Below are 12457 nucleotides of genomic sequence, written 5' to 3' on the forward strand. Positions count from 1 at the left end.
TTCAGGATTTTCTGCCTGGAATGCCCCAGAATACCCAGGGGTGGGTTATTCTGTGAAAAGGTGGAGTTTTCCCTGTAATGGGAGGTGACAAGCCCTCAGACCCTCAATAAATATGCCAACCCTGATCCACAGCTCAGGCTATTCTATCAGCCCTGAGACCATTCCATAAAACTTCTTTCAGTCAATGCTTTGTTACCTCTAGACAGAATGGAGTTTTGAGCCTCCAGTTCTTACCACAAGATCCTGCTACAAACTTTGGTATGTTTTCCTACAACATGACCTCCTAAAAGATGCATGATTTCCTCAGGTCTGGGTTGTCTTAGTTATTTTCCACTTAAGGATTTCCTATTTTCACTTGTCAGAGATCTCAAAATAGTCAATGACTGTATACACATGATTATTCTTTCCTTCCAGAGAACTTACTTCTTCACTTGAGGAGCAGCTACTGCTTGGTGCATTACAGGGAGAATAAGGATCATAAGCATTAGAGCTGGCATGGGTTTTTGAGATTCCCTTGAGGTATGGAATTTAAAGATATGTTTACTGCTCCTTGCTCATTTGTCTCCTGAAAGTAGGAGAAAACTCTTTAAAGTAAGAGTGAGCTTCAACACAGTCTGGATTTGCCTCTTCAGTTCTAATACTGTAACATAATTATAAGCATTATGGATAACCTTAGCAACTATAGACACTGGGTTACAAAATAAACAATTGTAATGGAATGTCCAGGGTAATATCTGAGAGAAAAGATTTAACAGTCACCTCCTTATCAACTACTCAGCTAGAGGTAGCTTCTATTTTTATTGGGACTTTGGCAGGAAATTTCTAATTGTCAAGGCAAAATCATCTTAAGAGAAAAAGCAGGGAAATCAACTGCATACAAAGTCTCCAGCCAGGAAAGCCTCCAGCCTGGGGCCCTCATGGAGGCAGATAGTTTTTCAAAGAAGTTAGCCAAGAGTTTTGGTCCTAGGGCATCAGTAAGAATTAAGGAAGACAAAGGATCAGTTTTCCAACACATGTGGAGGACAAATGAAATTTTATATTAACATGTAGAGAGTTATGTTTATATTTCTGCCAGTACCAACAAATAGCTACTACATTTGCATGAAATTCCCCTTCAAAAGGGGAAAAAAAAGTGAGTTGAAAAAACATCTTTTTGTTCTCCAGGTTATCAGAGAGAATAAAGTCTTCCCTGAAAGAATGGAAGACAGGCTTAATTTATAAGAAACAAAAAAAAATTTATAAGAAACAATAACCAAGAGGAAAGCCAGTAATGAAAATCTATGGCTTTAAATATGTCTAGGCAAATGTAAAAGGTATATAATTAGTGGATTGAACTTTTTTTATACAAGGAGGCAAATTTAACTTCATAGATATCATTGAGATTTGGAGGAGGAAGCAGACCCAAGACATTTGAGGTAGAGGCATGGAAAGTTTAAACGTGAAAATCCTCCCTAACAGTCTTAAAACAACAGTACAAATTTAATATTGGACTGGTAGAAGGAACAAGGGGATGGAGTGCCACAATTTTCCTGCAAAGAAATGTGGCAAGCTAACAGCTACCCCCCACCCTCACCCCTGCTGCTTGAAGTTCTGAACCTGGGCCCAACCCAACTTTGAGATCTTGAGACCCCAAGACAAAGCAGAATAACTCTACACCAACCCCTTGAAGCAAGAGTCCCCAAACTTTTTACACAGGGGGCCAGTTCACTGTCCCTCAAGACTGCTGGAGGGCCGGATTATAAAAAACTATGAACAAATCTGTATACCGCTGTCTGGGATAGCGGAGGCTGCAGCGCTGGCTGTGATAGGCCTATCACACCTTGCACAGGCCCATCACTCCCACCACCATACCGGACAGCAATATACACAGTGCGGAATCCCCTCCCCCAGATCATTGCTCACCATGCTGACATCTTCCATTGTGCAGCCACATAATCCTTTGTGTGGCACCTCATTCTCATTTGGTTACTCTCAGAACACGGTGCCACGCAAATGATTATGTCACCAGAAGTAGTATTGTACATAAGTGACGCTGCACTTTGCTGTACCGCCACACACAGTGCTCCCCTCATTGACCACCAATGAAAGAGACGCCCCTTCTGGAAGTGTGTGTGTGTGGCAGATAAATGGCTTCGGGGGGCCACATGTGGTCCGTGGGCTGTAGTTTGGGGCCCCAACTTCAAAGCTTGAATTTTCAAACCCTAGCAAGTCTGTAGTACTCCTGGCCAATGCAAGACTAAGAGGAATCCCAGAGCTCTTGTCCAAATTTGCAGTGAGGCCCAGAACTTCAGCCCAAAGCAGTATGAAGTACTGCTTAGCTGGTGAAAGCCCAAGGGGAGATTCAGAGGCAGCCCAAACCTGTGGTGAGGTAAGATAAAATAATAAAGATAAAAGTCAAGGAAAAGGCTAGGAAAATGAGTAAACATTAAAAAAATCTAACCATAGAAAATTATTATGAAGACAAAGAAGAGCAAAGTACAAATTCAAAAAGGGACAGTGAGATCAAAGCAGCTACATGCAAAGATTCAAAGAAAAATGGGAATTAGTCTCAGACTCGGGAGGAGCTCAAAAAAGATTTAAAAAGGCAAATGAGAGGAATAAGAAAAAGTGGGAAAAGAAATGAAAGCAATGGAAGAAAGAGTGAACAGTTCTGAAAAGGAGGCACAAAAAATATTGAAGAAAATGACATCTTAAAAAGCAGAATTGGCCAAATGGAAAAAGAGGTACAAAAATCCAATAAGAAAATAATTTTAAAAAAAGTAGAATTGGCCAAATGGATAAGGAAGTTCAAAAATTCAATGAAGAAAATAATTTCTTACAAATCAGAATTGTACAAATGGAAGATAATGCCTTTATGAGACACCAAGAAAAAATAAAACAAAATCAAAAGAATGAAAAAATATGAAATATCTCATTAAAAAAATTTGATCTAGAAAATAGATATAAGAGAGACAATTTAGGCTACCTAAAAACTATGATCTCCCCCCAAATAAACCCTAGATATCACATTACAAAAAATTATCAAAGAAAATGTCCTGATATTTTTGAACAAGAAGGCAAAATAGAAATTGAAAGAATCCAGCAATCACCTCCTAAAATAAATTTACAAATGACAATTCCCAGGAATAGCATAGCCGAATTCCAGTAGCTCACAGGCCAAGCAGCAAAAAAGAAACAATTCAAATATCATGGAGTTGCAATCAGGATTACATAGGATGTAGCAATTTCTACATTAAAGGATTGAAAGGCTTGGAATATGATATTCCAGAAGGTAAAGGAACTAGGTTTACAACCAAAACAGAATATATTCTTTTAGAGGAAAAAATGGTCATTTAATAAAACAAAAGATTTCCAAGTATTCCTGATGAAAAGAAAAGACCTAAATACAGAAAACTTTATGTTCAAATATATGACTCAACAGAAACATAAAAAGGCAAATGAAAAAGAGGAAATTTAAGGGAGTCAGTTAAGGTCAAATATTATATTTCTATATGGAAAGATGATACCTGTGACTCAGAAATTTTATCACCATTAGGAAAAAGTATACATAGACAGAAGATGAGGATATAAGTTGATTAAGATGACATAATATTAAAAAAAATCAAGATGTGAAAAAGAGGATTGTACTGAGAGAAAAAGGGAAAAGGAGAATGGGATAAATTATCTCACCTGAAGAAGCATAAAAAAAACTATTAATGTGGAAGGGAATATGAGGGTGGTGATGGGCAATGCTTAAACATTACTTTCATTGGAATTCGCTCAGAGAGGGAATAACAACCATATTCATTTGGGTATGGAAATCTATCTATATTACCCCATAGAGAAGGGGGAGAATAAGAAAAGGAAGGGGTTAATAGAAGGGAGGGTAAAGTGGAGGAGGTGGTAATTGATAGAGGGAAAGGAGAGAGAAAAACAGCAGGATAAAAAGGGGAAAATAAGATGGAGGGAAATATATATAGTTAGTGGTCATAATTATGAATGTGAATGGGATGAACTCACCCATAAAATGGAAGCAGAAACAAGTGTGGATTAAAAACCAGAATCCTATGATATGGTGTTTACAAGAAATATATTTCAAGCAGGTAGACACACAAAGTAAAGGTAAGGAGCTTGGGAAGAATTTATTATGCTTCAGGTAAAGTAAAAAAAGCAGGGGTGGCAGTCATAATCTTAGATAAAGCTAAAGCAAAAATATATCTAATTAAAAGAGAAGGAAGGAAAATTTCATCTTGATAAAAAATGTATGGATGATAAATATCAATATAAACATATGCACAAATGGTATAGTCTCCAAATTTTTAAGGAGAAATTAAATGAGATATAGTAAGAAATAGATAAGAAAACTATATTAGTAAGGAACCTCAGCTTTCTCTTCTCAGAACGAGATAAATCTAATAAAAAAATGAGCAAGAAATAAATTAAGGAGGTGAATGAAATTTTAGAAAAGTTAAGATTTAATAGATCTCTGGAGAAAACTGAATGGGAATAGAAAGGAATATACCTTTTCAGCAGCATATGGCACCTACACAAAAACTTGTCATGTATTATGGCATAAAAACTTCACAACCAAATGCAAAAAAACCAAAAATAACAAATGCATCCTTATCAGATCATAAGGCAATAAAATTATAATCAATAAGTGTCCAAGGAAAGACAAATTAAAAATTCATTGGAAAATAAATAGCCTAATTCTAAAAAAAATGATTGTGTCAATAATTTATAGAATCAATAATTTCATTAAATTTCATTAATGAGGAGATAATATATCAACATTTATGGGATACAGCTAAAGTAGTACTTAGGAGAAAATTTACATTTCTAAATGCTTATATCAATAAAATAGAGAAAAGCTGATCAACAAATTGGGCATCAAACTAAAAAAAGAGGAAAAGCATTAATTAAAATTTTCCATTTTTTTTGGAAAATGAAGAGTTATCCTGAGGGAATGGCTGAATAAAATGTGGCATATGATGGGACTGGAATACTACTGTGCTGAAAGGAATGATGATCTGGAGGATTTATGTATGAAATGGGAGAACATCAATGAACTTATGCAAGGAGAAATGAGCAGAACCAGGAGAACATGGTACACAGAAAGTAAAACATTGTGGAACAACCCAATGTAGTGGACTTTGCTACTAGTAGCAATGCAACAAGCTAGGACACTCTTGAAGGACTTATGGGAAAGAATACTAACCACATTGAGAGAAAGAACTATGGGAGTAAAAATGCAAAAGAAAAACATTACATCACTTATCACATGTATGTATGGGTTTGTGAGATTGTTCTACAGCAAAAAGAAATAATATGGAAATAGATATCAAGTGATAACATTTGTACAACCCAGTGGAATTGCTTGTCTGCTCTGGGAGTGGGGGAAGGAAGAGGGGAAGGAAAGTAAATGAATTATGTAAACATGAAAAAATATTTTAAAATAAAATTTTTTTTAAATTAAAAAATATTTTCTTAAAAGGGTAGACAATATGAATTTTCCCCCAATTTTTAGGAAATCCTAAAAATCAAATGATAAATTAATAAAATTGAAAATGAGATAATCTTTAAATTAATAAGTAAGATTAGGAATTGGTTTTGTGAAAACAAAAAGCAAAAAAAATAGATCATTGGTTAATTTGATTTTAAAAAGTAAAGAAAAAATCAAATTAGAAGCACCAAAAATGAAAAAGGGTAGATTTACTGATCAATGAATGAATTGGAGGAAATTAAAGCAATCATCAGAAGCTATTTTGCCCAAATGTATTCCAATAAATCTGACAATCTAGGTGAAATGAATGAATAATTACAAAAATATAAATTTCCCAGATTAATAAAAGAGGAAATAGAGTATTTAAATAATTTCATCTCAGATGTTGAACAAACAATTAATGAACCCCCTAAGAAAAAAAATCCCATGGCCAAATAGATTTACCAGTGAATTCTATCAAACATTTAAATAAAAATTAATCCCAATACTATATAAACTGTATGAGAAAATAGGCAAACAAGTAGTCCTACAAATTTTTTTTTATGACACAAATATGGTACTGATACCTAAGCCAAGAAGACCAAAAACAGAGAAAGAAAATTATAGACCAATTTCCTTAATGAATATAGATGCAAATGTTTTAAATATAATACTAGCAAAGAGTCTACAGAAATATATTACAAGTGTATTTCTGTCTATACCACTATGAGCAGTTGGGACTTATGCTAGGAATGTAGGGCAAGTTTAATATTAAGGAAACAGTATAACTGACCAAACTGATAACAAAATTAGCAGAAATCACATGATTGTTTCAAAAGATGCAGAAAAAGCCTTTGACAAAATACAACACCTATTTCTAATAAAAATACTAAAACACAGGGGGCAGCTGGGTATTTCAGTGGATTGGGAATAAAGCCTAAAGATGGGAGTTCTTAGGTTCAAATCTGGCCTCAGACACACTTCTCAGCTGTGTGACCCTGGGCAGGTCACTTGACCCCCACTGCCTAGCCCTTACCACTCTTCTGCCTTGGAGTCAATATAGACTCCAAGATGGAAGGTAAGGGTTTAAAAAAAAATACTAAAACCATAGGAATAAATGGGCTTTTCCTTAAAATAATAAATAATATTAATCTAAAATAATCAGCAAGTAACATGTGTAATGGGGATAGGCTACAAGCCTTCCCAATAAGATCAGGAGTGAATTAAGCATCTACTATGTGCTAGGCTTGGGATAAAAAGACAAAAATAAAATAGTCTTTGCCCTCAAGAAAACATGAACACAAATTAGTAGAAAATATATTCAAAGTAAATAAAAAGTAATTTTGGGCAGGAGGTGTGTAACAGAGAATGGTTAGATGGGGAGGGGATATATCCCGGCACAGAGAACATTGTTTATGCAAAGGCATGGAAAAAGAACATTTGCCTTTCTTTGTATTTCCAGTGTTTAATACAAGTGTCTGGCACATAATAGGCATTTAGTGAATGTTAATGCATTAACTGACTGGCAGCAATTACTCTTTAGTTCTTTCCTCTAGGTCCTAGACAAATAAGTCAGATCTTTTTTTTCCCACATGGTCATTAATGGGAGGAAGATATAGAAGGCCAGATTTGGGCTCAAAACATTAAAAAGAATCCCAATAATTAGAGATAGCTACATTATAATGGACTGTCACTGAAAGGTGGTAAGTTCACCTTTATTAAGAGTTCTTCCAGCAAATATCTGATAACTTGACAGAATTTCTGTTCATATTAGGGTTAGTTTAGATGACTTCTGAAGTCCTTTTCCAACTCTAAGATTCCATGAACCCCCAACTTTGTTTCATTTCTAAACCCCACCCCATTCCCAGTTAAACTAAGCCTATTTCTATAAACATAAATTTTACATATTAGGCTTTTAGCATTTTAGTATAACTAGAGGTCAAATCAATACTAGTCCCTAAAGTTGTTCTACCTAACCTATCTCCCAGGCTTTTGCCTCATATCTATTAAGCTTCTTAAAGAAGCTAGCATGACTGCATATGGGCATTTGAGTACATGCACACACACACACACATCTGCCCCTAACTCTCAAGAATGTTCTCTTTTCAAGTTGGTTAAGTCATCTGTTTCTAAAGATTCATATATGTCTTAACTCTTAAGCTAAGACCTGATTATATCCCAACACTGATATACACGATAAGAAATAAAAATTTGAAAACGAGACCATGTGAAAACATTATGTAATCCATAAGGCCCTACACAAAATATAAAGAATTACAATTATTATGGTCAATTCTTATCATATGACTAGCAGTGAAGGATGACAAAAATGAATCATTTATTTCATTTTATATCATTACTGAAGACATACCTACCATGTTTGAAGTTGTCTAGTGTGGCATAATCTTTGTAAATTGTGAAGGTGGGTTCTTTTTCTCTTTGTATCTTGTGTATTTTGTCCTATAAGCACAAAAATAAAAAAACAAAGCACTGTCATCACCCCCCTTTTAAAACTATGAAGTGTCACAAGAAAGAGAGAGAGACTAGTACCTATTCTAAAACTTGATTCTACTGCACTGAAATTTGTGATAATAAAATTATTGGAATCTTTTATTAATACTATCTGGAAAGAAAGCAAATTTAGCATAAGATTAAAGGAGAAATGTATAAAGTTTTTAAGAAAGAAAACTGTTTTTGAGTATCCTAATATATTTTAAAAGCAACCATTCATTTATTAGAATTGATATGCTATTTATATATCAGAATTTTGTTCATAAAGGATCTGTAGTAGGTAACATAGTTCTAGGTAACTGCAGTTACTTAAAACTTATAAACCCACATTTTATTTTTTTAAGATCTATAATTTAGGTCTCATGCTAACTTAGAACAGTGTTCCTTCTAATTAGACCAAATCATTAATATCTTACCAAGTCTTTTTACAAAATATAGGAAGCATAGTGGATATTCAGCATTGACTTTTAAAGTATTTTATCAAAATGGTTTGGAAATCTAATTTGCAAGATTTTCTTTTTTTCAATTAAAATATCTATTTCTGTCCATTTGGCCACTAAGTTCATCACATTAAATACTTCATGGATTATAGATTTTGTTGGTGTAAGCATCTCTTCAATGAGGCAGACTACAATGTTTCCACAATTTTATAGATCATTTTGGGGAGTTACTATGGACAAGAATTAGATCACTCCACAGTCAACCTTATGATGAGCTTCTCTGCTCTTAAGTAGGTTGGTCCTCAGGCAACAGATCTACATGAATTCCATCAATGGGCCTTTTTAGGAGCCTTCCTAGCTAAGTAAGATTTAGTCAAATGAGTTAATGTAGGCAACATGCTTTATAATCTTAAAGGATTTTATAAATGTCAATTGTTATTAATAATAGTTTTCAGGAACCCAAAATCACCTCCACACCAGGATGAGACACCGAAGAGGACTTTAACTGAGATGACTCTGGGTTTTCAGGACTTAGCTAGCAGGGCATGAATTCCGTATAACCAAAAATGAGTGAACTATGAAGTCCAGGAGACCTCCTCTAGACTGGAAAAGGCCCTTATAAATTCAAATTTAGTATACTGGAACTTTGAACTTGACCCTTCTGCTTAATAATCAAACATGTTTTGAAGAACATTCATGAAACTCTTTTGACATTAAAATGAATTCTATTGTATGAGAAAAATGAAACTCTAAACAATTTCCTGAAAGATACAAATGGAATCATTTACACTTACAATTCTTCTAGCAGAATTGAATAATTTCTATATTATGATTTAGACTGGATGATTTATTATTTACTTAGCTTTGGTCTTTTCCTGCTCTTAAGATATTGTACTCTAGAATGGTCTATTGTAGTGAAATAGATGCTTCATTTAGAATTGGGAGACTACTAGGTGAGAATCTTGATTTAATACTTAGAAAACTGAGTGGTCATTGATCTTCAGTTTTCTCATCTGTAAAACACAGATAATATTTTGCAAGATTATTGTGAGGATCAAGTGAGATGTTTGTGAAATGATTTGTAATCCTTAATGTCCTACACTAATGTCAGCTTTATTATTATTATTCTCCTTCTGTCACTAACTATCTTTAAAAAAAGGGCAAATTACTTAATCTGATACTGTTCCCTTATTTGCAAAACTGGGATGATCTCAAAGATTCCTTTTGCTCAAAAGTTCTATGATTCAATGAATACCGATATAACCAGGAAGACTTATCCCTGACCTTTTTTTCCCCTTTCCTTCCATTTTTGAGATTGATTCCATATGAAAAATAGCTCTAAGTACAGTATGAATTTGCATCCACCAGAATTTATGAGTGATGCACACCTGAAGTAAGTCTGAAGTTATAGAACTGCTTTCCTCACACAAATGAGAATCTGAGTGGGTTAAGTCTTCAGAAATAGTGTGGATGTTAGTGGCATCTGCTTCTGATGGGATTTCTAGTTGATCATTAGAAGTATCCTCTTCAAAATATTCGGCCTCTGTAGGTGATGACCAATATTTTCCATAGTCATTGTTTTGAAGTGTTGAAGGACGGAAGGCCCCTAAAGTAACATGATATAATATTTTAATGCCAACTAGCATTAGTATATACAAAATATTGCAGAAAGAAGCTAATCTTCCCATTTTCCCCACCCACATTAAGAAAACAGCAAATGGCACATTTTTTGGTATGTCATTTAGACAAAGTAGACAAAATTATGTTCTATTTCTAAAAGAATCAGTTTCTCTACATATGTGTACATAGCATAGTAATCACATATGATAAAACTTTGTTTGAACACAATCTTCAAAAAATAAGCTTATAGGTATAGGAATAAGTCAAATGGCTCCTATAAGACCTTGGGATCTTGGAAGCTAAAGGCAAGCCAAAAGACCAAACTAGATATCACCTAGTGGAGGTCTCCATTTATTTTGCTACTTCAACAAAATATACTTACATAATTTTTCACAGATATCTAAAGCTCCATTAAACAACAATTCTGGATGTTTCCATTTAGACACCTCAAACTCAGTGTGTCCAAAACCAATTTGCCTTTCTCCCCTAAAAATGGCACTACTCTCCTCACTTTTATGTCATTGTTAATAGCAGTACCATTCCTCCAGGCATCTGGGATTGAAAATTTAAGAGTCTCAGTCTCCTTTTTAACATACATATCTATTAAGTCATAAATTCCTTTTAGTTGTTCTTTCAAATTGTTTCCTTTATTTATACAACTATGCTTTTTTAGTCTCCCTTTTCCATAATCTCAGGTATAATTATCATTTGCCCAGATTACTGCAATAGAATTATCTTAATTTAGGTTCTTTTTCAGTTCCAATTTATTCCATACCCCATTTCTACTCTCTATCCATGTGTGAGAGGGGTGGACTAGTCTACAGGGAGCAATCCCTGGAGCATGACCAGATAGCCTACTTATAGTCGATTTTGGGGAACTTTGGGAATCTGCTTATAACCAGGAAATGCTAATTCACCTTCACCACACTTAAAAACTACTTAATATCCCTCGCTCAAAAAATGACAATGCTGTCTGGTTTCCTACTATGGCACCCTGTTTTGAAGTCTTCCTAGTTGACCAATCCAACACATTACTAGTATACACCACAATTTGTTTAGCCATTCCTCGATTAGGAGACATCCCTTTAATTTCCAATTCTTTGCCACCACAAAAGGAGCAGCTATAAATATTTTTATACAAACAGGCCTTTCCCCCCTTTTTATTTTACCTCTTCAGGATATAGACCTATAAGTGGTATTACAGGACCAAAAGGTATACATTGTTATACAGCTCTTTGGGCATAATTACAAATTGTCCTAAAAAATGGTTGGATCAGTTCACAGCTAGCTCCACCAGCAATGCACTAGTGTCCCAATTTTGCCATATCCCCTCCCAACATTTATCATCTTCCTTTACTGTTAAGTTGGCCAATCATAGATAGGTATGAGGTGGTACCTCAGAGTCGTTTAAATTTGCATTTCTCTAATCAAGAGGGACTTAGAACATTTTTATATGACTATTGATAGCTTTGCTTTCTTCATCTGAAAACTGCTTATTCATATCCTTTGACTTTTTATCAATTGGGGAATGACATTCTTATAAATTTGACTTATTTGAGAAATGAAAGCTTTATCAGATAAATTTATTATAATTTTCCCCCAGTTGTTTGTTTCCCTTTTTTTTTGTTTGTTGTTTCCCTTGTATCAGTTTTGTTTATTTGTACAAAAGCTTTTTAATTTAATATAACCAAAATTATTCATTTTACATCTTGTAATGTTCTTTCTCTCTTGTTTGGTCATAACTTCTTCTCTTCTCCATAGATCTGACAGGTAAACTAGTCTATGTTCTCCTAATTTATTTATAATATCACTCTTTATGTCTTAATCATATACCCATTTTGACCTTATCTTGGTATAGGGTGTGAGATATTGATTTATACTTAATTTTTGGCATACTGTTTTCCAATTTTCTCAACAGTTTTTGCCAAATAATGAGTTTTTATCCTCAAAGCTTAGATCTTTAGGTTTATCAAACACGTAAGGTCATTTGCCCAATTTCCATTGATCCACCCTTCTATTTCTTAGCCAGTACCACATTGTTTTGATGATATTATTTTATTGTATAGTTTGAGATCTGGTACTGGTAGGCCACTATCCTTTGCATTTTTTCATTAGTTTCCTTAATATTTTTGACCTTTTGTTCTTCCAGATGAATTTTGTTTTTTCTAGTTCTATAAAATATCTTTTTGGTAGTTTGGTATGCACTGAATAAGTAAATTAATTAAGGCAGACTTGTCATTTTTATTAAATTAGCTTGGTCTACACATGAGTAATTGGGTTTTTCCAACTGTTTAGATCTAACTTTATTTGTGTGAAGTGCTCTGTAACTGTGTTGATATAATTCCTGCAATTTTTTTGGCAAATAGATTCCCATGTGTTTTATATTGTCTAGAGTGATTTAAATGGAATTTCTTTTTCTAATTTT

At 34.0% G+C, this 12457-nt stretch overlaps 2 protein-coding genes across 19 annotated transcripts in view; one reads left to right on the forward strand and one right to left on the reverse strand.

Annotated features, from left to right (window-relative positions):
* Positions 1 to 12457, reverse strand: part of CAGE1 (cancer antigen 1) — a 105222-nt gene that overhangs the window by 76996 nt on the left and 15769 nt on the right. For 15 of the 16 annotated variants that reach the window (XM_007487990.3, XM_016431780.2, XM_007487994.3 and 12 more), the window contains exons 2-3: positions 9801 to 10018; positions 7837 to 7921 (exon numbers count right to left, since the gene is read on the reverse strand). In XM_007487990.3, coding sequence (XP_007488052.2) covers positions 7837 to 7921; positions 9801 to 10018 — 303 coding nt within the window. Of the gene's footprint in view, positions 1 to 7832; positions 7922 to 9800; positions 10019 to 12457 lie in introns of those variants that run through there. The other variant, XM_056823397.1, reaches the window with a different exon arrangement.
* RIOK1 (RIO kinase 1) overlaps positions 1 to 12457 on the forward strand; it is an 89246-nt gene that overhangs the window by 24845 nt on the left and 51944 nt on the right. Inside the window, exon 1 of one of the 3 annotated variants that reach the window (XM_056823400.1) lies at positions 497 to 519. The exons of 1 other annotated variant lie outside the window; for it this stretch is intronic. The gene's annotated coding sequence lies outside the window, so the exon portion shown is untranslated. Of the gene's footprint in view, positions 1 to 496; positions 520 to 12457 lie in introns of those variants that run through there. One more of the 3 variants, XM_056823401.1, reaches the window with a different exon arrangement.

Source organism: Monodelphis domestica, chromosome 3, assembly GCF_027887165.1.
Source record: "Monodelphis domestica isolate mMonDom1 chromosome 3, mMonDom1.pri, whole genome shotgun sequence".
NCBI classification, from domain to species: domain Eukaryota; kingdom Metazoa; phylum Chordata; class Mammalia; order Didelphimorphia; family Didelphidae; genus Monodelphis; species Monodelphis domestica.